General features: G+C 42.3%; 1 protein-coding gene across 1 annotated transcript in view; it reads left to right on the top strand.

Annotated features, from left to right (window-relative positions):
- The window catches only part of TRPM8 (transient receptor potential cation channel subfamily M member 8), a 2,182,726-nt gene that overhangs the window by 1,146,774 nt on the left and 1,008,971 nt on the right, over nt 1–26,981 (top strand). Inside the window, 1 exon segment of the mRNA XM_033944097.1 lies at nt 26,478–26,495. Within this exon segment, the coding sequence (XP_033799988.1) occupies nt 26,478–26,495 (18 nt within the window).

Raw genomic sequence — 26,981 nt, 5'->3', positions numbered from 1 at the left:
TGGACTGGACAGTACCCATGCCAGGTGAGTATTTCTGAATTTTGAGTTCTGTTCTTTAATACTCACTGGTATTGGCGTCCTGTTCCAAACCTTTATCTGTTAGTAAGACTTTTGGTAAGTCTATTGCGGAGTTTTGGGAACTCCCACCGCGTATGTGAGCAGCTGCACGTTCTTTTGGGAAGAACGATAGTACCTATAGAGACGCCTGCACACTCTGTCGTCTGTGGAGAAACGCTTTATGCATGCGCTTTTTTATTTTTATCGCTTAGATATAAGACTCATAGAGTATAAGATTTGTATTATATTGTATTGTATATTACTGTATCTCGCTTATAAGGTAAGGTAAGCGAGACTTGTGCATTGCTATATTGTTTTGTAGTGGGTCAGAAAGGCAGTAAGGTTTCCCCCCCTCCTAAGAAAGATGAGACTTGTAAGGCTTATGTTGCCGGTGTGTGTGCCCCGAGACGGGGCAAATGATAAGTTCCACATGAATATGGTAAAGGGTTTGTGTTTGGGGGATCATGAGGCATGGCCATACTATTCAGGGGACCCGCACTGGGACAAAGAATACATGAGAAGGGGAGGCATTAATTGGCTTACATATGCTCCCTATTGGTCAGCTACTGCCAAAGACAAAAACTCCAAGCTGTCCATTCTCTCTCCTGCCCAATTACATACCGCAGAAAAATCTATCTGCGCTGCCAGTCCTCCTCCATATAATTTACAAGTTCTATCACCCAGTGTTCCTCTTAAACTTTATCCCTCCTTATCTAAGGATGATATTGACCTCCTTGTCGGCAGCACTCTCCCTCTATCTTCTCTTCCTCCTCCTCCACCTCCCGTCCTGTCTGGTGTGGCTGCATCGGGACAGGTTAATGACACTTTGCCTCAAGCCATACTATTGTCTACTATATCCACCACCAGCCTCACTGTCCGGGGGCCGGTAATCTCTTTTTCGCCCATCCACACTTGCAGCGGCACTCAAACAGATGCCCTTTCTCACAGTGGAGGATACCCTCTTAAAGAAACCCATTGAATTAGAAGACATTAACAAGATTATTAAACACTGCCCCAAGCCTCTTGTCTCTGCTAGTGCCACATTTCACTACCTGAAGCGAGCATGCAAGGGTTGAAATTATACACAGGAAGATATGCGTCTCATCCTAGATGGCATTGTTGGACACAGTTCCCCCTGGGACTGGTCTAAAGTCCCCAGTATTAGTATTCTAGAGCCCGCCACTGTCACTGCTACAGCTTATAAACTTAATATTGACACAGGAAATACTGTTATGTGGAATGAATTGCAGGCAGAGCTTGACAGGTGTTTTAAGTCTAGATCATCCTTTCCCACTCCTGTAGCTTACAAACAGAAATCCGGTGAAACTGTTGTGGATTTCTGGAAAAGGTTTAATGAAACCTGGACCCAAGAGGCAGGTCTCAGTGCTCATGCAAATATGGATTCCCTACTTATTCAGACTTTCCTTTCTAACCTCCACTCTCCCTTGCAAATTCTGGTCAAACAAATGATTTCGGAATGGCCCATTAGTTCTCGTGCTGATTTTCAGAATAAATTAATGGAAAAGGAAGTCGCAGGTTGCTTTAAGATTTCTAAATCCCGGGAAATCCTGCATTATCAGGGCCAACCACCCACCTGGGGACCACAACTGTCCGCTCCTTGCGGAAAAGGGGGTCACGGGTTTCGCAGGGGTTGGGCCCCTGCCTCCAGTCGTGGTGGTAACAACCCATCCAGATGAACTGGATGTTTCAATTGTGGGGACCCTGGCCACTGGCTTAATCAATGCCTACATCCCAGACCCCCTGCATTGCTCCACCCGTTGTGCCTACCTCTCCCCCACTGCGGGACCATCTGCACTGCTTAATGTTCCTCCTTGTTTTCCCATCTCTTGGCACACCCCCAACAAGGATTTTTTGGACTGTGAGCTCTCATGTCACACAGTTGGAGGACATTAGTTACTTAAATGACCAATTCATCGTGCTTACTGATCGAGAATTCAAGTCAAGTCTCGAAGATGAAGGTGGATACTCTTGATACAAAGCTAATCTCAGATGAACACTGACTAATCATCAGATCAATTCTGTGAGACAGCGGCATTCTACACTTACTTCTGAACTTTAATGCGGAAACGTAGATCACCTGGTTCACCATCCAAGTGAGGCTCACCTGTAATGACAAAGAAATAAGAAAAGGAGATTATGCACTTACCCTAGTAAACTCTTTTCCAGTAGATACAGTTGGAGGTGAAGAACTTGTGCACAACAGAAGAGCGAGACTTGGGTGTGATTGTATGTGATGATCTTAAGGTGACGACAAAAGCTAGAAGGATGCTAGGTTGCAAAGGGAGAAGTTGGCTAGTAGGAAAAAGGAGGTATTGATGCCCCTGTATAAGACTTTGGCGAGACCTCATTTAGAATATTGTGTGCAATTATGAAGGCCACACCTTCAAAAAGATATAAAAAGGATGGAGTCAGTCCAGAGGAAGGCTACTACAATGGTATGTGGTCTTCATCATAAGACATATGGGGACAGACAAAGATCTCAATCTGTATACTTTGGAGGAAAGGCGGATGAGGGGAGATATGATAAAGACGTTTAAATACCTACGTAATGTAAATGCGCATGAGTAGATTCTCTTATTTGAAAGGAAACTGCAATGAGGGGGCATGTGATGAAGTTAAGAGGTGATAGGCTCCGGAGTAATCTAAGGAAATACTTTTTTTACAGAAAGGGTGATAGATGCATGGAACAGTCTCCCAGAAGAGGTCATGGGGACAGAGACTGTTTGAATTCAAAATGGCCTGGGACAGGCACGTGGGATCTCTCAGAGAGAGAAAGAGATAATGGTTACTGCAGATGGGAAGACTAGATGGGCCATTTGGCCTTTATCGGCCATCATGTTTCTATGTGAGACATTCTAGACCAGTGGTTCCAAATCTTTGTCCTAGAGGACCACCAGCCAGTCAGGTTTTCATGATAGCCCTAATGAATATGCATGGAGCAGATTTGCATGCCTACCACCTCCATTATATGCAAATCTCTCTCAAACATATTCATTGGGGTTATCCTAAATAGCTGACTGGCTGGTGGTCCTCCAGGACCACTGTTCTATACCATAGGGTTACTTCCCCTTACCCTCATGGGTTGCAGAAGATAATTATAAGTTTTTCACTCTGCCTCTAGGATACATCACAGGCTACTTAGCTCCTCCCATCAGGCCATACCAAAGCATAGAGAGGCACTACCATGTGAAGTAGAGGCACCTACAACGACAGGCTAAATAAGAGTTCTGCTCAAAACAAATAAACAGCACTATTAACCATCAACATAGGCTTCAAAGAAGCTCAGGAATTACCCATAACATGGAGAACACATTCACAAAACTCTCCCTAGTCCCAAAGGGCTCCATAACCAGACAGGAGAAGCATAGGGAGACAGACATCTGACCTTTACTCTGAAATCTGCAAGCAAGCACAGCAAGGACAGGGCGGGTGTCTAGAATGTCTCACCTATCTACTGGAAAAGAGCTTACCTGAGTAAGTACATAATCTCCTTTTCCAGTGCAATAGGTGAGACATTCTAGACTAGTGGTTCCCAACCCTGACTTGGAGGACCACCAGCCAGTTAGGTTTTCAGGATAGCCCTAATGAATATGCATGAGAGAGATTTGCAAATAATGGAGCTGACAGGCATGCATATCTGCTCCATGCATATTCATTAGGGCTATCCTGAAAAACTGACTGGCTGGTGGTCCTCCAAGACAGGGTTGGGAACCACTGTTCTAGACCATAGGGACGTACTATTCAGAGTGGGCTTGCTGTGCTGGCCTTCAAGACCGAGAACCCCAAAATCGAGTTCTGACAGGCAGCACCATCCACTCTGTAGAATTTGGCAAACGTGGGAAGAGAAAACCATGTCACCGCCCTGCAAAACTCCTAGGAGGAAAAGATCTAGCTTTGGACTACAAAGAAGCTAGACTCCTGGCAAAATGCACCCGAACAGAAACAGGGGACTCTTCCCTGCAAGAATTTAGGAGTATGAAATGGCTCTATAGATCCACCTGGAGATTGAGGCCGTAGAAGCGGAACACCACGTTTCAACAAACGAGTCAGCACAAACAGAGGGCCAGAAAGACGAAACTCATTAATGTCCTCCAGAGAATGCAGAAGCATCCTGCGCATACCTAGTTTCCTCATAAGCCAATCCTGATGTTTGGAACTCATCGGCTGAAAAACAGGCAAACAGACTTCCTGAATGACAGGGAAAGCTAAAACCACAGTCTGCAAAAAGGAAGGAACTATCCGTAGAGAAACTCGTATCTCCAATGTGGAGAAAGGGATCCTGATAAAACACCCACAGATTGGAAACCCTACGGGCATAAGTGATGGCGATCAGAAAACAATCATGAGAGCTAAGTCCAGGAGAAACACATTCAGAAGAGGCTCAAAAGGAATTCTGGCAAGGCCTGAAAGCACCACGTCAAGGTCCCAGACTGGGAACAGTTGCTTAACAGGCAGCGGGACTGAAGAGCCCCTTTCAAAAAACGAGCAATAACCGGATGCGACGTAAACTAGAACCGACTATCCCAAGATGGAAAGCAGGACAGCCCGATCCACAGGGCACACAAAGATGCCACCATGAGGACTTTACCCAGACCAGTTCGGAGAAAGGGAAAAATCGTGACCCTAGAGCTGAACAAAGGCCCCCCGGAGCCTGGTCACAAAGGAGAAAAGTGTCCCATGTCTTAACGTAGGCAGACACCTTGGACGACTTCTTAGATTTGAGCAGTGGATCAAACACAAACTCCAAATAGCCTGTAGAATCTAAGCCTGTGCACTCAAGAGACAGGCTGGAAGAGCAAAGTGACCCGGAACTTCCATGACAACCGGGCCCAAGCGAGAAGGCCTGGTGACGAATCAAAATTGCGAGAGACAATCGCGCACAGGACATCAGCGCGCTGGATTAAAACACTATTTTAAAGCGCTCCGAGGGTGTGTGTGTGTGTGTCTGTGTGTGTCTGTGTGTGTGTGTGTGTGTGTGTGTGTGATACTTAGAACTGTTGGCGCTCCCGTTGGGGGGGGGGGGGGGTTATGGAGGAAACTAATTTTTCCCTAAAAAAGAGGGGAAAAGGCTGTTTCTTCTATATTGGAGGGTTTCCCCTCAACACGAGAGCGTCAACAGTATCAGAGTCCAGTTGTCCTGAAGGAGACGGTGACAGCGAGCCCCACCTGCCCCAAAGGCCGGCATCTGTGGCTACCACCACAGAGGAACTAAGGGCAAAGCTGAAACAAACAAGATCCGTTTCTTGGTCCCGAAATCGTTCTGCAAAACATTCTATCATCTATTACAGACGTCCGGAGCAGTGTTCCCGCTAAGCTGCGCTGGGGTGCGCTGACGCACAAAATATTACCTCGCAGCGCACAAGTTTCTCGTCACAGCGCACACAGTGTAGAGCACAGTTCTTCAACCGCCGGTCCGCAAACAAAATCTTGCCGGTCCGCGAAGGATTCGGTCCCCGCCGCAACGAAAGGCCGGCGTCAGCTGACTTGCAACTTCCTGTTGCAGTCGCTGTGCCGGGACTCCTGCCTTCCACCGCGTTTGCCTCCTGCCTTGTCTCCGCACCTCCAGACCAGCAGCGGCAGCTGTGTATGCTTTTAACTTCGGCACAGAGCTGCCCCTAATCAATAGTTTAGCGCGGTTTCATAAGGCAGCCTCGGGGCCTTTGCTAGGCCGGCCCACATCGCATCATCGAAGCGGGCCGGCTATCAAAGGCCCCGAGGCTGCCTCATGAAACCGCGCTAAACTATTGATTAGGGGCAGCTCTGTGCCGAAGTTAAAAGCATACACAGCTGCCGCTGCTGGTCTGAACTCTTGGGCCGCTGAAGGAGGGCAAAAAGCAGCTGTCCTGGAGATTTCCCTTCCTCTCGCCTTTACAGGTTCCTTTTTTCCACCTTTTTTTTTTTCCTTCAAACGGCAACGGGCCCCAGCATCGACATCAATCAAGTAAGTTCCACTGTCAATCAAGCGGTTCTGCTCGGCCAAAGCTTCCCCTGTGACATGAGCCACCCTCAGGGGAAAGAAAGTGACCCACAAAGGTGAGGGGAAGGGGGGCAGATGATGGAAGTTGGGGGGGGGGGAGAGAGAGAGAGAGAAGGGGCAGATGATGGAATGGAGGAGATGAGAGAGAGAGAGAAGGGGACAGATGATGGAAGTGAGAAGAAGGGAGAGAGAGCAGAAGGCAGATGGATGTCAGTTGAGAAGGGAGAGCAGATGCTGAATGGAAGTGGGGAAAGAACACATACTGGATGGAAGGAGGAGATAAATAAAGGGGGAAGAAAATAGTAAGATAATGGAGGGGTGAGGGAAAGGGGTGACAAGCTGTGTGTAGACACAGTGAAAAGAGGGAAACGGGACTAAATAGTAAGAAAGAATTTAATTTAGATGGAGGCAGAAAATAGAGAAGGAAGACCAGAGAAGAAAAGGGAAGAGAGAGCAGAGAATGATCAGATCTGAGTGGAGGAAATGAGAAGAGAGATATGCTAAAAACCACAGGGGGGAGGGAAGGATAGAGATGCCAGACCATGAGGGGAACAGAAGGAAGATGATGGATGCTAGACCAAATTGGGGGGTGGGGGAGGGGGGCAGGAGGAGAGATGGCAGGGAAAGACAGACAGTGAATGGAAGGGGCAGATGCTGGACTGAAGAGACAGAGAAGGTTATCATGCTGCTGTACCGGGCCATGGTACGCCCTCACCTGGAGTACTGCGTCCAGCACTGGTACTTTAAGAAGGACACGGTACTACTCGAAAGGATCCAGAGAAGAGCAACTAAAATGGTTAAGGGGCTGGAGGAGTTGCCGTACAGCGAAAGATTAGAGAAACTGGGCCTCTTCTCCCTTGAGCAGAGGAGATTGAGAGGGGACATGATAGAAACATTCAAGGTACTGAAGGGAATAGACTTAGTAGCTAAGGCAGGGAGAACGAGAGGGCACTCTCTAAAGTTGAAAGGGGATAGATTCCATACAAACGTAAGGAAGTTCTGTGGTAGAAAGCAACATATTTATTTGGCTCATAACTTGCTGGCGCCCGATATTTTTAGCTCACAGTGAAAAAAGTTTGCTCACAACACCGGGAGGCAATTTCCTTAGGTAAGAAGGATTCACAGAAGGCCCAAAGAAATTACCTGTTTTATTTCCAGAATACATTCAGTTATATATCCTTTCACATGGGTCAGTGGTAACCATCACAGGAAAAGGGGGATGGACAAGAGAGGGGAGGGGGTGCGTGAGCAGGATATGTACTTCATTGTTTAAATCTTAAAGGTGTTAAGAGCTGTGGGGGGTTGAGCCTTCATGTCTCAGACAACTAACCTAGTTAACATAAATTAAATGACCTCTTCCCAAACCATTAAGAGAGTAAACACCCAACATTCTACATTTGATTACTTCCAGCATGGACAGAGACAGAAAACTTAAAATGTGTCCTTTCATAGACAGAGACAGAAAACCTATCCTTTCCTTTCAATCCCCTCTTACGTCATGAAAATTACGTCATAAATGCACAGCATGAGCGTGGAGGGAGAGATATTCTAGATATGTCTCTTGAGGAGGGGTTTTAGGGGCTGCAATATGAGTCAAACAGCGCAGGAAGCATGCGAATAGGAAGGGTGTCCTTCAGAAAGAATATGCAAGGGCATAATAACCTTAGCTAAAGCACAATGGCCTATCCACTGGCTGGGTAGTTTAACACGGAGTCGAAGGTCTCCACAGAGCCAGTAAATATCACCTAAAGCAAAATCTGATGCTGCAACAGTGAAGCATACCTATAATTTCCAAAAAAGAATACTAGGCTGTAGTTAAATTTCCAGTATGTCTCGGACAATAGTTTCTGATTAATACATTAACACATTTTAGCTAATCATGATTTAATCAGGACTACTTGAAACCGTCTTCCTGCCCTCAGGGTCTATCTGCATCCCCATGCCAGAGTCAGATTGATAAAATTTCCCATAGGCCTTTGGTGACACCAGCTATGCCAACCGAAAATGCTGAATGCCTGCAACGGCTATGCTGACATCTTCCATATTCTTTGAAATGAAAGCAAACTTGTGGTACCCTTAGCCAGCTTGCCTCGCTTATGCCTTGCCAATCTCTAACAGTATATCATAGCTGTCCTCCAAGCTATGAAGATGAACAGTTCCCATTATGAGTTCAAACCTCTGTCTTAGGTTGCATAGGTCGTATCTATATCTTACCCGTCGTTGAGCGAATGAACAGTACATAAGGGGTGTAGGAAACTTTCTCAGGAGGCCCAGGCAAAAAGGTACAAGGATGTCATAAGAGAGTATGTAAGTATGGGATATGGGATAATATTATCTCTGACCCTGGTAATGGTAATGCAATAGGCCATGCCAAATTAAAACCAAATTAGAACCAAATTAGCAAGTTGTCAGAGAAGATACTGGAAATTCATGTATAACTGCCTTAAAAGCTAGAGGGAACTTTGTGAGAAAAGAAATGTACACGTGTTTCACTCTACAGCAAAGGAGAATCATAACAATACATAGCAAAATTTGTAGAATAGTTAAGATAGGATGAATTAAAACATTAAATACATGGTTTGCAGTGGGCGAATACCCAAAGAAAAGTTCCCAAACTGAGACATGAGCGTCTCGTAGCAAATTTTCTATAGTTTGTGCAATCTGTCCATTTTCAGAAGTGATAGTATGATTCACTTCTTTGGAGGTTTTCTTAAGTTGTTCAATGTAAGTATGGAGTTCAGTAAAGTTCAGCAGCTTTTGGAATGTCTCATTCCCCATTCCAAGAGGTAGTGGATGTACAGCATATGAAATAAAGTCTGAAATGTCCATAGAATAGTTAAATAGGAGGAATTGTACAGCAAAGTGTTCTTAGGAAGGTGGCTATCTCCGATGAACAGGAAACATTGTGTACAGCATGTGTGGAAAAGTCTTTGCAGTCAGGGTGCAGGGAGATGAATTAGTCCAGCAGGAACCGGCAGTCTCTTTAAACTGGTGAGATGGGATGAAATGATGTTTGCACAGGATCTGATGTTTGCACAGGATCTTTCAGTCACTGCAAATTAGTGGTATTCACCCTTGGAGATGGAATGATGTTTGTGCATACAGGGAGGGATTTGAAAAGAGTCCCAATATCATTCAGCAGCTGTACTCCAGTGTGATCCAAATAAGAGATAGAAAATGGAGGAGAAACCATGTTGCCTGTACTGAATGTAGAGAGAGAGAGAGAGACCAGGTTGCCTGTACTGAATTTGGCAACATGTGACAATATTAATACATTTACTTGTTATAGTTATGGCAAAAGAGAGACAATATTCAAGTACTTAAGGTTCTTAATCAGACATTCCAAAAAGATATGTTTTTTGTGTGCCGCATATAACTATTATGGCAATTCAGAGAGACCATAATTCTGTACTGAATGTATTTAAAAAAAATTATGTCAGTCAGAAATGTGTACTGAATGGTTCATATCAAGTGAGCACCATAGAATAAACACTGTATAGATATAGAATAAAACCTTTTCTTAAAAATATAACACCTAACTAAGCTACATATGCATATGCAAATTATAGGGAAAAAAGAACATTGCGCATTTGGGCTAGTAAAAAGTGGGAAAAGAGCTAGCTCTAGAAATGGCCAATATTATATATCCTGGGGTACCCCTCAAACCAAAACAAGTAGATAAAACACAGACCACATGGCACAGACAAGACACAAAACACATAGCTCTAGGCTTCAAACTATTCTTCCATCGGTCAAGTGTTCAGAGCTGAACTTATCTCTGGAAATAAACACATTGTTATAGAAAAACAAAACAGAGATGAACACATGAGTAAAGTATATGGACAAATAATGCATATCATAACCATCTCATATTTAGAAAAGCTAATGTCTCTTTGGATCGTCTTTATCTCTGCAGTGACAAAGAGGATCCCTGGAAAACACCAGAAATATCCTAGTGCCAAAACTGGGATGGGCATGCATATATCCGAACCGCTGCTAAGAAAAAGAAAAGAAAAACACATTTTAATTTTGCAACATCCTAATTTCAGCTAAAACAATAGGAAGGAATTTTTTTCCAAATCACAAATGTGCCAGCTGTGGCTTTCCAGATTTTATCTTTAATAGTCCTGTGTTGTGTTCGACAATACCGGAACTCTGTGGGTGATATGGGAGATTAAATTTCCACTCAATGCGGAATGCGATAGCTAAATCTTTGCATACTCTGGCAGTGAAAGCAGGACCATTATCTGAGTTGATGTGTGTGGGACATCCCCACCTAGGGATGATTTCGCGAAATAAAATGTTCACCATAGTCTGAGCAGTTTCATTTGTAGTGGGAAAAAACTTCAGGTTATCTGAAGAACATGTCAACAATAACAAGGGCAGCTGGTATACAGGGTTTCCCCTCTTTGCACCAAAGTCCGTCCGAAGGGCGGCTTTGGGCACCGGCCAGATGGGCATTGATTAAGCCAGTGACCAGGGTCTCCGCAATTAAAACATCCAGTACTTCTAGATGGATTATTACCATCTCAATCGGAGACAGGGGCCCGCCCGCTACGAAACCCGTGACCCCTTCTTCCGCGAGGAGCGGACAGGCGCGGTCCCCAGGTAGGTAGCTGGCCCTAATAATGCAGGATTTCCCGAGGCTTAGAGATCTCAAAGCGTAGGAGAGTGTTGCGTAGTGGTTAGCGCTACAGCCTAAGGAACCTGAGGCTTGGGGGTTCAAACCCCGCACTGCTCCTTTTTTCAATCTGAAATTATGCACGAGAACTAGTGGGCCATTCTGAAATCATTTGTTTGACCAGAATCTGCAAAGGAGAACGGAGGATGGGTCCAGGTTTCATTAAACCTCTTCCACACCTATCAAGCTCTGTCTGCAATCCTAATCGAATCACATTGGATTCCTGTTACTCATCGCATTACCTTTAAAATCCTACTTTTAGTTTTTAAAACACTGTCTCTGAACGAACCCCAATTCATTAATAACTATTTACTCCCCATAGTATATCACTTTCTTTAAGATCCATTAATCAAAAACTCTTAACAATTCCATCACTGAAAGTTATCGGAACTCGTCATCATGATATCTTCTCTGTAATGGCCCCACAATTATGGAACACCTTTCCTCAGCATGTAAGAGAAGAAAATGGCCTAAACCATTTTAAAAGCAATCTGAAGAGCTTCCTTTTTAAAGACGCCTTTAATTTATTTATTCCCTATTCCTATTGCCCTCACCATTCACGTCTTCCCTTGTGCTCTATTAATACAATTGTAGTTCTGCCCTTTCTTCCTTATGCATCTGTTAGTTTGTATGTCAATATGTCAGGCTCATGTAATTTACTATAAATAAGCATATGTGTACACCTTTTGTTTTTTTATTTGTAAATCGCTTAGCAAATTAAATTAAGCTATTCAATAAGTTAAAAATAAACTTGAAACCTGAATCTCACAAATTTCCATATTTTTCTTGCTCTATCTGTAAAACTAATTCTGGCCCCTGTATTAATTAAAGTTAATTTATCCTGACCCTCTTTAAGACAATTGCCTCCAAATTATTCAAAATACTGCCATTAAAATCATTTCACCTTAAAAGCTCAAAAATTTGATCATGTCACACCACTTTTGATTAACTCCCATTGGCTTCCCATATATCATTGATTTACTTATAAAATAATGTTACTGGCCCTCAATATCAAAAAAACCAATTTTATGTTATTTCCTTGGAAGAATAGTTTTCCTCTTGTTTCTCCAATTTCAATTCATAACGCTCCCCTACAATTAGTTAAAAATACAAAAATTTTAGGGGTAATCTTTGATAATAAACTTAATTATCATGATCATATCAGTAACATAGTGAAAACTACCTTTTATAGGTTACGTAAAATTTGTTCCATCTCTAAATTTCTTTGTCCCAAAGCACTTATTATATTGATTCACTCTTTGGTGATGTCTAAAATTGATTATTGCAATTCTTTATTCAAAGGAATTGCATTATATGAAATAAAACGACTACAAATTATACAAAATACAGCTATAAAATTAATAACTAAGTCTAAAAAATTTGATCATGTAACACCTCTTCTCAAAAAGGCTCATTGGCTCCCTGTTATTCATAGAATCACTTATAAGTTATGCATAATTATTTTTAAAACTCTAAACAATAAGACCCCTGCATTTTTATTTAGGTTACTTATTCCATATTCTGCAAAGAGAACTTTACGATCTAGCGAACAAAATCTGCTATCTATTCCTTCATTAAAAATTATTAATACGAGGAGACAATTTATTTTTTCATGTACAGCACTGCAGACATGGAATGCCCTCCCTATTTTTTTTACGGGAGGAGAAAGAGTTTGGAAAATTTAAAACTGAGTTAAAAACCTTCCTTTTTAAAGATGCCTTTACAACATAATTTTATTATTGGAGTATCATATTTTACTTTGTTATACCTGTGTTACCTATTTCCCTTTTGTATTTTCCCTCAATGTTTCTTCTTTACTTTAGGAATTGTATTTCATCCCTCCTTACCCTATGTTTAGTAATGTTAAAATTAAGAGTATTTTACCATTATTTAAGTATTTGTACGTATTGTATTGTTCTCTAATAATTGTAAATTTTAAAGTGTACATCGCTTAGAATGTTTGATTAAGCGATTGATCAAGTCACCTAATAAACTTGAAACTTGATACATAAAACCATAGCTTCCGGTCTACCTGATTTCATCAACAGGTTATTAATCTCCTACAACCTGCATCGCACATTACATTCTTCTTATCAAAACCTGTTATCCATTCCCTCTTTAAGACACCTTGGCACCGTGCATACTAATAAAGTTCATCACTTGATAAATTTAAAACTAGCTTGAAGGCCTTTCTTTTTAAAGACGCATTTGGAGTATAATAGTCCTTTTAAGGACTGTAATGGGACTTTGCTCCTTACTTTTCTTATTCATTTTAATCTTTTCTACAAAGTGCTAGATTATTTATTTTTTGTTTCCTCCCTTTTGTTTTCATCCTTCTCTCTTTCTTTTTCATTATAATTTGTTTTGCTTTGTTTTTAAATATATGCCTTTCTGACTGTCTGTTTTAATAATTACACAAATATATTTTTACCCTTTTTCATTTTGTTTCGGTAAGTTCCCCAAACAAACCTGAAACCTAAAACGGAATTTATTTTTTATTTTTTTCTTTTCTTTCCGGCGACACAGCACAAGAAACGGCAGAAATTTAAACCTATAAGCAGTGCAAACACATACGGGAAAGACAAGCTGCTGAAAAGTTCTCAGCCGGCCTACAAACAGTGCTGAGAACTAGTCAGCCTGCTTGTCACTACAACAAAGAGAGAAGGAGGGGCTGTCCTCCTCCTCTTCCCACCAAAGACTGCCACAGAATCAGAATCAGATCTCCGACTCCAACTCAACCACTTCACCCATACCACACATCCACAACCTGGTTAAGCCCTACAGGGTTCACCACTTTCACCTATTCAACATTTACATATCCTCTCTAGGACACCCACTGCAAAAACCAAACCTGATCTATTACATATATGCAGACGACATCTCCATCCTAATCCCAGTGAATAGCATAACAAATGAAACCTCAAAATACATTACTCATATAATGACCGAAATAGAACATTGGACAAGCAACTTCAAACTGAAACTTAACACAGAAAAAACAAAAATCTTCCTTGCAAGCCCAACGGATAAAATTACCAATTCAACGCTACATATAAAAGACCATGATTACCCAATTACCAACACAATAAAAATATTGGGAGTCACATTGGACACTCACACCTCACTATGATTGAACACACGAATATTGTGGCAACAAAATGTTTCACGATGCTATGGAGATTAAAGACCATCAAAAAATACTTCGACCCACTATCGTTTAGATTACTAGTGCAATCACTAGTGCTTTCTACCCTGGACTATTGTAATATCGTTTATTTGGGTATCATTCAGAACTCAGCTGTCCACTTGATATATGGATTAAAAAAGAATTATCATGTCATCCCCCACCACAAACCACTGTACTGGCTGTCAGTCGAGGCAAGAATATTATTCAAGTTCTCCTGCATATGTTTCAAGCTAGTTTGGGGACTAGCACCTACGTACCTGCAAACACACTTGTATTCTACAACCCAATGAGACAACCCAGAAACAGCTATCTTTTATTATTTTATTTTTTTTTCATACCCAAGCATAACCAATTGTAAATACAAAACCTTTCTGGACAGAACTTTCATGCACCAAGCAAACAAACAACAACATTGGCTAGACAGTCACATTAATAAAGCCGAACTGACCTACAATGCCTTTAGAAAACTCATAAAAACTACCCTATTCGACAGATACATCACCTAAACAGAACCTCACCAAGTACTCTTTCTTTTCACAATGCTCTCTGAAATCCTAATTCGTGCTGTTTCTGAATCTCTAAACAAACTGTGCATTGTAATTTTTTCCCTTTTTTTTTTTTTTTCCAGGAAAGCTGTGATTTTTCTTTACAGGTCAGCTCCGAAATTCTTAGCAAACATTATATTTTGTAATTTTGATTCCTAATAGTCTCTGTACTCTGTACTCCCTCCACATATTGTAAATCGCTGAATGTTCAGCTCTCTTAAATGTAAACCGCCTAGAAGTCGCAAGATTGTGGCGGTATAGAAGAATAAAGTTATTACCATTATTATTATTATTACTGAAGCAAACAAAGTCTCATCTGTCTAGGAGGTGGAGAATCCTAAGTGCCTTTATGACCCATTAAAAAACAATATCACAATGCAGGAATTTTTTCAATAAAAAACAACAACAATATAACAATGCAGAAATTTTCACTTACCTTACCTTATAAGCGAGGTACATTAATAATATACAATATAATCTTATGCTCTATAAAATCTTATCTAAGCGATAGAAGAGAAAAGCGTATGCAAAGAATGGCACAGATGACAGAACATAAGAACATAAGAACATAAGCAGTGCCTCTGCCGGTCAGACCATAGGTCCATCCTGCCCAGCAGTCCGCTCCCGCGGCGGCCCAAACAGGTCACGACCTGTCTGAATCACCAGAAGGGGCTCCCTTGCCACCTTGTTATCTCGTTTAAGTCCTGCCTTCCTATCGAAGTCCTAGCCCTCCAGTCTTGCACATGCACGACCTGGTTGGTTTATACTCATTACCTGGTTAACATTCTATACTTGTGTTACATCCCAGCTCCTCCCTCAGTATCCCACGATCCCTTTATCCGTCAGGAATCTGTCCAATCCCTGTTTGAATCCTTGGACCGTACTCTGCTTGATCACTTCCTCCGGTAGTGCATTCCAAGTGTCCACGACCCTCTGGGTGAAAAAAAACTTCCTTGCATTTGTTTTGAACCTATCTCCCTTCAGTTTCTCAGAATGCCCCCTTGTATTTGCTGTCCCCTTTAGTCTGAAGAATCTGTCCCTATCCACCCTCTCTATGCCCCTCATGATCTTGAAGGTCTCTATCATATCTCCCCTGAATGCGCAGACGTTTCTATAAATCCACAATAGAGACTTTCCAAAAGTCTTCACTTAATTTCATTCTTCCCGAAAGAATGGCAGCTGCTTATTTTCGCGGCGGGAATTTACCGAAAACTCCACATTAATATTTGTCCTTGCCAAAAGGACAGTAACCGCGGCGGGTTTACCAAAAACCCTACAATTTAAATAAAGGGTTGGAACATGATGCCAATACCTGTGAGTATTAAAGAACAGAATTCAAAATTCAGAAATACTCACAAAATATTGGTAATGTCAAGTCCATCACGGACGTAGCCCCCAAATTGAAACAAACAAGATCTGTTTCTTGGTCCTGAAATCGTTCTGCAAAACATTCTATCATCTATTACAGACGTCCGGAGGCAATTTCCTTAGGTAAGAAGGATTCACAGAAGGCCCAAAGAAATTACCTGTTTTATTTCCAGAATACATTCAGTTATATATCCTTTCACATGGGTCAGTGGTAACCATCACAGGAAAAGGGGGATGGACAAGAGAGGGGAGGGGGTGCGTGAGCAGGATATGTATTTCATTGTTTAAATCTTAAAGGTGTTTAGAGCTGTGGGGGGTTGAGCTTTCATGTCTCAGACAACTAACCTAGTTAACATAAATTAAATGACCTCTTCCCAAACCATTAAGAGAGTAAACACCCAACATTCTACATTTGATTACTTCCAGCATGGACAGAGACAGAAAACTTAAAATGTGTCCTTTCATAGACAGAGACAGAAAACCTATCCTTTCCTTTCAAAAGCTTCCAAAGTTCATGGCAGCTTCATGGCTAAGACATCTTGGTGGGTTGCCCAGCAAGAGAGCCAGACCTACTGAAGAGGAAACAAATAAGTCCTCGCCCAAGAAACCACCTCTGGCGGGCCCCCATGGAGCCTACAACCTGTAGGTAGTCGTGCACCTAAGGCGCTGACTTGTGAGTTTTTGGGGTTTTTTAAACTACAACATCTGCGAACACAGCTTCAGTCTCAGAGCCTTGGGCAGGTATAACATAACAGATTTCTAGACCGCTTAGCCATGAATTCAATATGGTTAACAAAAGATTATACTAAAGGAAAAAAGACAAGAGAATGTTGTAAAAAAAATTCGAGAATATCTAGTTGGTTTTCAACAACTTTCTAAAACGTTCATTTGAAATAGAACTATCAGTAGTCGGAAATCTTTACCATAATACGCCGCTTGATAAGCAAGAGTGTGTTCATGATATTTCTTACTTTTACAGCCCTTAACCAAAGGAAATGTAAAGAGAGCATGGGATTTACTACTATTTTTCTGTGACACAATATCAAACCTGTCAACAAGGTATCGTGGGGCAATTCCAAAGGCTACACAAGCACCACACGCCACACTTAACCCATGCATAATAGTAAGCAACCCTCAGCAAATGATCTAGCACAACATTTCGATTCAAAAATTAAAAATCTAAGAAATAACTACTCGACAGTTGTCGCATGCGAACATCAATCAACTGATATACATGGAAATGAAATACCAGCACTCATGATTTGGAGCTCCTTCAACAATTTCGAATGGAATAACTATATCAAGTTATATAACAAATACTCTAAATCATACTGTGTCCTGGACTCATGTCCCCCAGAAATTATGAAAACAGCTCCATTAGACTTTAAACTATCACTGTTGAATTATTTAAACAATAACCTAACCAATGGAAAATTCCTCACTAATAATGGTCATATCATAATAACCCCAATTCCAAAAAATCGTAAAGAATCATCAACTTCAGTAACCAAGTATAGACCAGTAGCATCCATTCCATTCATTGTGAAAATCATGGAAGGATTGGTACACACTCAACTGATGGAATATATCGACCAATTCTCTCTTTTGCATGAAATTTTAGGCCTCTGTTTAGCAATGAGACAGTAATTGCAGCTATCCTGGATAATTTGTGCTATTTGTTTAGTAAGGGCCTCAATGCCCTGATCATGCAATTTGACATGAGTTCTGCCTTTGACTTGGAGGACCATGGGAAACTGTTACAATGGGGATCAGAAGAGAGGTATTAAACTGATTTAGAGGTTTCCTCATATCCCGCACCTATACAATCTTAGTCCTCAACAAATGATCTTTAGAACTGTTATTCACTAACTCTGAACTTTGTTTATTCCACTCAATCTGTAATACCTTTTAATCATTGTAAGCCGCATAGAACTTCACGGTCCTGCGGTATATAAACTATTATTATTATCTATAATAATAAAACGCATGCGCATGCGCATTCGCACTCTCGCCACGTGTTCCCTGAGATCTGATCTGTTGGGCTGTGGCGGTAGGAGTGCGTATGTGCACCAGACAAGCACTGCTCTCCACCTCGCGGCTGCAGAAACGGCCCCACACTCGTGGCTCGCCTTCGTTTCGGAGCCGGCAAAGAAGAGCTCTCATCGGGAAGGGAGGAGGGGGAGGGGCACGCTACTTTAAACAACCGGAATCCGCTGAGGCAGTTTCGTGCACCCATTAATGTAACGGGCTAGCCCAGTAAAGGTCGGAGTGGCTGCTTCCAGAAGGGAGTGCTGATAACGTAAGAGACGGAAGCAGACGCCTCCCCCACCCCCCTCAGCGCAACAGCGGCACCAAGGGAAAGGAGGACGGCTTTTCCCAGAGCTTTGAGTATGGCGCGTCTCGGGGGGGGGGGGGAATTGCGTGTCTTTGGGGGGAGTCATTTATATTTGTTAAGTAATATAAAAGTATATTTTACTGTAAAGACTATGCAATTATTTCTAAAACAGAAATTAGACATAGACCAATTAATTACTGCAGCTCCATGCTGGCACGGTGCTTCATCACACGAGAAACCTGAGACTGTGAATTGCTTTGAGACTGCCTCGCTTTGGTTCAGCCTAGCCGGCAGGTCAGAATCTGAAACTCTTAGATCATGTTCAAAGGAATAAAGAAAAAAAAAAAAAAATCTATATTTAACAAATCGCAAACCCATGTTTGGTTGAGTTTAGATTAAGATTTTCACACCATGCCTTTCATTGTGTATTTCAAAGTGATTCACAGCGTCTTTCTCTGTCTTAACATTTATGCTTTACAAACTCTAGGTTCAGTTTGTCTTTCCCACACAAAAAGTAATTATTCTTTTTGATCCAGGGAGAATTCTATAGGATCGAAGTTAGATTCTGTCAGCTTGGGAGAACAAATCTTTTTTTTCTCTATAAATAGTCTATCTACTACGCCACAATTTCCTTTTCTGTTGAACTAAAGAATGGCATTTATTTTAAGCAAGATGAATTCTAATTTGAACAGGATAGAAGTTGTTTCTCTTGGTGTCTAAACCCTTCTTTCATGTAGATTTGTTAGAAAATGGGTCACATTTTACAAAAGACCTGCATATATTTGTGGTTGGGTGTGGAAAGATGTGTGTAGGTGAGTGTGGGGTGGTGTGTGGGGTGGGTAGATGTTGTGTGTGGGGGGTGGGTAGATGTTGTGTGTGTGGGGTGGAGGTATGGTTGGCTGGGTGGGATTGTGGAAGGGGTATGGGGATTGGTATATATGTGTATGGGGAAGAATAATAATCCTCTATAATAAAACCCTAAGCGCGCATGCGCACTTAGGGTTTTATGTTTCCTGCCTCCGTGAGGTGTGCTTCCGTGCCAAATTCGATTTTCGAACACAGAGGCAGGGAGAACATGGAGGCAGGGAACACGCTGGCGACTCCCCCCTCCCACCCTCATTCACCAACCGGTGCTGCTCCATCTCTGATCACCGGCTGTAGCAAACCTCGCAGGCCGCTGTGTACCTCGATAGCACGTTCCTTCTGATGCATGGTATCGTGTCACAGGAAACGTGCTACCGAGGTGCAGAGCGGCCTGCGAGGTTTGTTACAGTCAGCCACAATCCTCAGTAGGCTGCTTTAAAGAAGAGGAGATGCATGTTGGACAGGGGGAGCAGGGAAGAGAGACAGGGGGAGCAGGTAAGGACAGGGGGAGGTAAAAGGAAGGGAGAAGGGCTACTGCTGGACAGGTGAAGCAGGCAATGGGTGATGGTGGATAGCCAAGGAAAGAGAGAGACAGAAAGAAAGACAGACAGAAAGCGGCCAAGGAGAGAGAGAGAGAAAGAAAGAGAAAGACACAAGTAGTATAATGGGTACACCTCATGTCAAAATGATTGACAGCTGTCAGAGATAAGGATCGACCAATCAGCGTTCACTTCCGGGTTAAGCCCCGCCCATTGTCCTGCCTTAGTCTCCGCCTATGGCCCCGCCCCTCCCATAGGAATGAATGGTGGTAGCCCCGCCCATGGCCCCACCCCTCCCATAGGAATGAATGGTGGTAGCCCCGCCCATGGCCCCACCCCTGCCAATGGCCCCACCCCTCAAGCCCCACCCCTGGCCCCGCCCCTGCCCATGACCCCGCCCCCCTCATGTCCCGCCCCGGAAATGCACTTTTGATGACATCACCGGAAATGGGGGCGTGTTTAACCCCGGAAATACGCTTTCTGATGACATCACCGGAAATGGGAGTACCTGCCCCTACCGGAAATGCGCTTTTCTGATGACATAGGCGGAAATAGGGTTAATGACGCGGCGGAAATGCGCTTTTCTGATGACATAGGCGGAAATAGGGTAAATGACGCGGCGGAAATGCGCTTTTCTGACCACGTAGGCGGAAATAGGGGAAACACTTAGTCAAAACCCCCACCCGGAAATGATGTGGCCAGAAAAGAAGCGTCTTTATTTTAACAGTTTTTAGTTAAAAGATAGGGTTTAAGAGCTCACAGATAGAGCAGATCACAAAACAAAAGGCATTCACAAAATCTTTCCTGCTTTTAAAACAGAGCAGGGGCAGAAACAAACGAGAAAAGGTTGCATTTGCTTTTAACACACTTTTCAGTAGGAATTCTGAGCTAATGGTTAATGGGCCAGCTCCCCTATTGTCATGGTAACAGCTGATAAGACCCTTGCAGCACCCCTCCCCTGATAAAGCCAAGGGGGGGGGGGAGAGAGGTGGAGGTGTGTTTAAACATGTCTGAACTTGTCCCGGCCCCCTACTGTTGTCTTAACAATCTGAAAAAAAAAAAACAAAAGCAGCTGTCACCTAACAGGGCTCTGTTAAAAAGGCAAAGCTATGAAAGAATCTTTATTGAAGCAAATTTATTATGATCCATATGCGGCAGGAAGCTATGGAGGCATTAACCCTCTACTTCAAGCGGCTAAAAAGAGTGATATAACAGTCCGGAGAAAAGATGTGGTGGATTGGGTCACTGGTCAAAACGCATACAATTTACACAGACCGGCTAGAATCCATTTTAAAAGAAATAAAACAATTGTGTCGGAAGTTGACAGACAGTGGCAAAGTGACTTAGTCGACATGTCAGCCTTTGCCCCTTATAACAACGGTTACAAATACATCTTAACGGTAATAGATATCCTGTCAAAATATGCATGGGTCGTTTCTTTAAAAACAAAAACCGGTCATGAAGTTACCGAAGCCTTTGAAACAATATTTAATTTAGGGCGTACACCTGAAAAACTTCAAACAGACAAGGGTAAAGAATTTTTAAATAAGTCTCTGAAGAATTTATTAAAACAAAAAGGTGTTAGCCATTTTGTGACCCATAATGATGTTAAAGCAGCTGTAGTGGAAAGATTTAACAGGACTTTAAAATCCAAAATGTGGAGATATTTTACAGCCCATAATACCTTTACTTATCAAGACGTCCTACAGGCTATAGTGCACAGCTATAATTATAGTTTTCACAGAACGATACAGGCGAGGCCTGTAGATGTGACACCCTCAAACTCTTTGCAGATTTGGAAAACAGTCTACGGCAGTAACATCAAATGCGATCCCACCAAGGATCTCTTAATGAAAGGAGACCATGTAAGGCTATCAAAACTTAAAGGAAGATTTCAGAAAGGTTACGAACAAACATGGACGGATGAAATATTTATAATAAAAGATGTTTTAAACAGGGGTCAGAGAATAATATACAAGATACAGGATTACGATAGCGAAGCTATACAAGGTTCTTTTTATCCTGAAGAATTACTAAAAGTCAAGCCTCTAGAGGACAGAATATACCATATCGAAAAGGTTCTAAAGGTAAAAGGAGGGGGTAAGAACAAAATTTGTCTCGTGAAATGGAAGGGGTGGCCTGATAAATTTAACAGTTGGGTGAAGGCCTCAGAGATTCAAGACATCTGATTTTGTCTTTTGAAGCAGCAGAGAGAGAAAAAAACAAAATGAATGACGGTGGCTTTTATATCACATTGCCTAGCAATGCTTCGGCAGCTATGTTTCCCCATAATACCAGCTCTAATTTCACCATACAAATAGCTAGGCCTTTGGACTTACAGGGTCCGTGGGAAGCGGGGCTGGTGGAAATACAATACCCACATACTTGGGAAAATATTAAGGAAGACATAAAAGTACGTTGTCACCTCTGCAGAAGGAAATGTATGCCAATTTACAATCAAGAGTGGATATTATGCGACCATGGGGAAGTTATTGGAAACCATGAATCATGACATTAGAAGCGCCTATGAGTCTGAGAGACCGCCGAGAATCATATATGACCCCAATACGCGAAGAATTCATGTAAAATCAGAGGATAAGTCTGTTATTTCTGCAAGGGGTGATTTGGCAACCATTTTGGGGGTAAAGGCTAATGTTAATACAAGGCTTTCTCATTTCCCAGCAAATATAGAGGCCGGCTTTAATACCCTCTACGTGTACACCGATATTGTAGAGCACCAGTTAGTAGGTGACCATTTTGTACAACTGTTGCGCTGTGTTCCAGTTCTAGGGCCAGTGGATAAGTTTATCACCCTCACGTACGATAAACCGCACTATGTACCTGTGAACAAGCAGCACATCGATACCATCACATTTGAAATAAAGACAGATCAGAACAGGAACGTCTCATTTCGTTACGGGAAGGTGATCCTTAAGCTTCACCTGCGACCCAGGAAGACTGTAGTGTTTTAAAATGTTGGTGTCTAAAGATTACGGAGACCCCAAAGCATACAAAAATTATTACACAGCACAAGCCGGTTATGGACTTTCAGGATATCACGGAGCCCCTGTCATGTACGGTGCCGGTATAGGTGGCGTATTTCGTAGTCTCTTTAGAAAAGCAATACCGCTTTTGAGAAGGGGTTTTGAAATTATTAAACCACATGTAAAAGGAGCCGCAAAAAACATAGCTAAAGATGTCATGGGCCATGTCACAACAACCGTTCTAAATAAAATAAACCATTCCGCAGAGCAGGCGGGGTCGGGACTGGCTGTGGTTAGACGGGCTGTTAAAAGAAAGAGGACCCACCCTCAAGAGATTCTGCAAGGACCTCCAAAACCTTTTAAAAGAAAGAAACCTCAAGGTAACAAATCACAGAAGCTATCCAGCGGATCCAAGAAGAGAAGGACCCGTTCTACGAAACGTGATATATTCTAAAAAACCATGGCTTTTGTACACAACGGCTCTGAAGAATGCGTTAAATCAGAACTAGATCTGTTTGAGCTATCCCCAACCCAAACTAGTATCGAAAAAAGCATCTATGTGGAAATACCACCATTATCAGCTTTATCGGAAACAGCACCTTTGGACTTCTACATAGCGGAGCACGGTGAAGACTACATTGATTTAAACAACACTCTCCTGCATCTGACCTGTAAAATTGTGAAAGAAGACGGTTCAGACATTGACGCAGCCGCCAAAGTAGCCCTGGTAAACTACCCGATTGCATCTATTTTTAGCCAGTTGGATGTTACCCTGGGAGACCAGCTGATTAGTCAGAGTAATAACTGTTACCCCTACAGAGCCCTCATAGAGCTGATCCTCAATTACGGTGAAGGAGCCCTCAAATCACAGTTCACAAGCGGCCTGTTTTATAAGGATACAGCCGAACATCACGACGTTAGAGATATAGGTGCACGTAATGTGGGTTTTACCGAAAGGGCTCACTTTACAGCATCTAGCCACAAGGTGGAACTGTTGGGACATTTACACAGCGATCTATTTTTTCAAGAAAAGCTACTCATCAACGGCGTAGATCTTAAAATAAAACTGTCACGTAACAAAAACTCTCTGTTTAATGAGCGGTGATGCTGACCAAAATTATAAACTCCTTATCTTAAACGCTGCCCTCTTTGTAAAGAGAGTTAAAGTGGCCCCTGGAGTGCGCTTGGGACATGCTGAAGCTCTACTGAAAGCTAACGCCAAGTATGCAATAGACCGTGTGGGGTTGAAGGTGTTTAGCATACCGGCCGGCGCCCGTGTGACTAATCAGGAAAATCTCTTTTTGGGGCAGTTACCAAAGCTCATCGTGTTGGGTTTTGTGGATAACGACGCTTTCAGTGGTAATTACGCTAAAAACCCTTTCAATTTTAAACATTACGATATTAATTTTGCAGCTCTGTATGTAGATGGTGAACAAGTACCCGGAAAACCTCTACAACCTGACTTTGAAAATGGAAATTGTGTGAGAGAATATATGCAGCTTATTCAAGCGACCGGTAAACACCTGAAAGACAACGCCCTCCTGGTTGACCGTCAGGAGTTTTACAAAGGTTATATGCTGCTAGCCTTTGACCTATCGCCGGACCAGGAGTGCGCTGACCACTACTCGCTGATCAAAACCGGTAACCTGCGGGCTGAAATACGTTTTGCCAGAGCTTTACCACACACTGTGAACATGATTGTGTATGGGGTTTTCGACAACGTGATAGAAGTTAATCATAGAAGGAATGTTCTTTTTGACCATTCTTGAACATGAACACCGTACAGATCTTCCATGTTTTAAAGAAGGACTCCTGTGTTGCAGAATCTTTTTTAGATGTACTGCCCAGTGACTGGTTAACAGGATTAGAAATACCAAGGAGACCTGTGGGAATTGTCGTGAACACACACCCACACAACCTACCAGGTAAACACTGGTTGGCCCTCTATGTGACCGGGGACGGGACAGGAGAATTTTTTGATTCTTACGGATAACCACCGGATAGTTTATTCTTTCCTAACAGCATTATGAACTTTTTCAATAAACACTGTAAAGCTGTATTATATCATAATAGACAGTTACAGCACCCGCTGTCTGAGGCCTGTGGCTATCACTGTGTGTTTTTTTTACATCATCGCTGTAAAGGGCAACCTTTTGAAAATATTTTAGAAATGTATTCTGAAGATTTAATGCAAAATGATGAAATGGTACTGAAATTTGTAAAAAATAAAAAACAAGTCTTGTGTAGACCTTTTCAAAACCCATTTCATACACCCCAGGGCTGTGTTTCCTACCATGAATGTCATGCTGTTTCTAAATAAAAAAAATAAAAAAAGTAAACCTTAAAATCAAAATGTCTGCAGTCTTTTATTTTCATTTTTAAAAAACATTATTTTATTGAAGATATGTTTTTATACACTCAACCACCGGTAACTGGGTAATAATTTACGTCTTTTATGAGGAAGGAGTTCTTTGGTCTTGGCAGGTTTTGTATATAGTTCAGGAACCTTCATAGCTGGGCTCTCCTTGAGGCGTAACAGTACCTCTCTGTTGGCTGCGTTACCTACAACCGAGGAAGGCATATTTAATTGAACTAAGGTTTGCATGAACTCCCCCCAGCCTAGGGGCTTTCTTTGCTCTGAAAGAGCATGGGTCTGCGTAACACTGCGAACGAGGTCGAGCAGGTTAGAACCACTGATAGGTGTTCCTTGGTATACAAATGTACCATCTCCCACCCAGGATGCAACACTTTTGTTTTTTGACAGTTTGTTAAGCAGGACTTCGGCATTTTTCCTATAGCGCGTATTGATGCTGTTTAACACTTCTTGAACCACAGAGTCGGGTGGTATACTATTTTCTGGAGCGGGGGTTGTTGAAGCATCAACCAGGTCCCTGTAGATACACATTTAGCTTTTCTTTTTCCATATCCCTTTGTCTGTTCAACACGAGATAACGTTGTAACACTTCTGAATAACGTTTAACTTTTTCATGGTCGGACATACCAGGGCTCTGCAGTATGTTTTTCATTTCCTCGTCTAACCTAAGTATGGTTGAGGTTCTAATATTTTCTTCCCGGTCTACGGGGTTTCTCAAGCGCTCGAGTTGTTGACTAGAGACCAGGTACATTTTTTCAGCGTGATGCATCAGCAGTTTGTCAGAAGACCCGTTATCAACGGTATAGCAAAACTTAACAAGGGCCCTATAAATCCGCCCGATTGTTTCACCAATTGCTTCTTTTTTTTCTTAAGGGTTAATCTTTTATCACACAGTCTTTTTATGGCGTGACGCTTCCCTTTTAAAACCTTTATCTGGTTTTGTGAAAGCGGGATGTTACCTTTTAGGGTGTTGAGAGCGATTTCAGCTATAGCAGCCACCAAATCATCAGAGGCTGTATTCAGGATGGCTTTTCTGTGCTGCGGCGAGGCTTGGACTAAAAGTTTTAAAAGGGGCAGGTTTCTCTTTACACGGCTAGACATGTTACCTGAGACACGCCCCAGCGTATATGAAGGGAGTCTGGTTATGTATTCACAGCCTTTTACAGGGTTGATTGTGGTTTTACACAATATACCGTTGTCCAGTCTGGCGGGAAAATATCCGTTCTCAATCTGTAAGCCTCAGGCGTTGTGGTATTTAAGTCCACACAGAGATAGCCGTACGGCTTTCTGGTGGCATCCTCGAAGGCTTCTAAAAAGAATTGTGATTTTCCAGGGTACATCTGCCTAGCTAGAATGGCTACCTGTAACTTATCTCTAGGATTCTTAAAGAGAACCATGTATTTGGTGTTTAAAGTTATAGTCCGGCTTGTTTTTACCCTGGCAGAAAACATTCTGAACTATATATATGATGCTCAGGTTTCTGTGATGTACATACTTAGTAAAGGCATTCTCTATTTCGCCGCTTTTACAGGCAGAATCCATTAGATCATCTATAATAACCAAGTTTACTTTATGGGTTGGAAACATTCGGTCATCGTTAAAAGTATCAGGCAAAATGTCCGTAAAAGTAATAAAAGGATATTTATTTAACATTTCTTTATACAAAGGCTGCCAACAACTATAACACCAAACAATATTGTCAGGCATGACAGACAATACACGGCCAGCTTGTTCTAACAGTTTTTTAACAAAGAAGCTCTTGCCTGAATTGGACGGTCCTGCTAATATACAAGAGAAAGGGTGCGACCAGCGGGCATCCACCGTTCTAGTATCCGTAGGGTAGTGTGCTGAACCCATCCTCCTCCTTCACTCTTTGTTGTCATACACAACTTGCTGTGTTTTTTTAATCACACCGGTCTCTATAGCCCACCTCTTTTTGTTTCTTATAATACCGGTTTGTTGCACCCCTATCTTTTTCTGGGGTAAACCCTCTGCACCCGGTTTGTAGTTAAAAACTAGATCTTTTAAACTAGTAAAATTGATTTTCTG

This window comes from Geotrypetes seraphini, chromosome 5 (genome assembly GCF_902459505.1).
Source record: "Geotrypetes seraphini chromosome 5, aGeoSer1.1, whole genome shotgun sequence".
NCBI lineage: Eukaryota > Metazoa > Chordata > Amphibia > Gymnophiona > Dermophiidae > Geotrypetes > Geotrypetes seraphini.
This window is presented reverse-complemented; position numbering and strand designations above follow the sequence as displayed.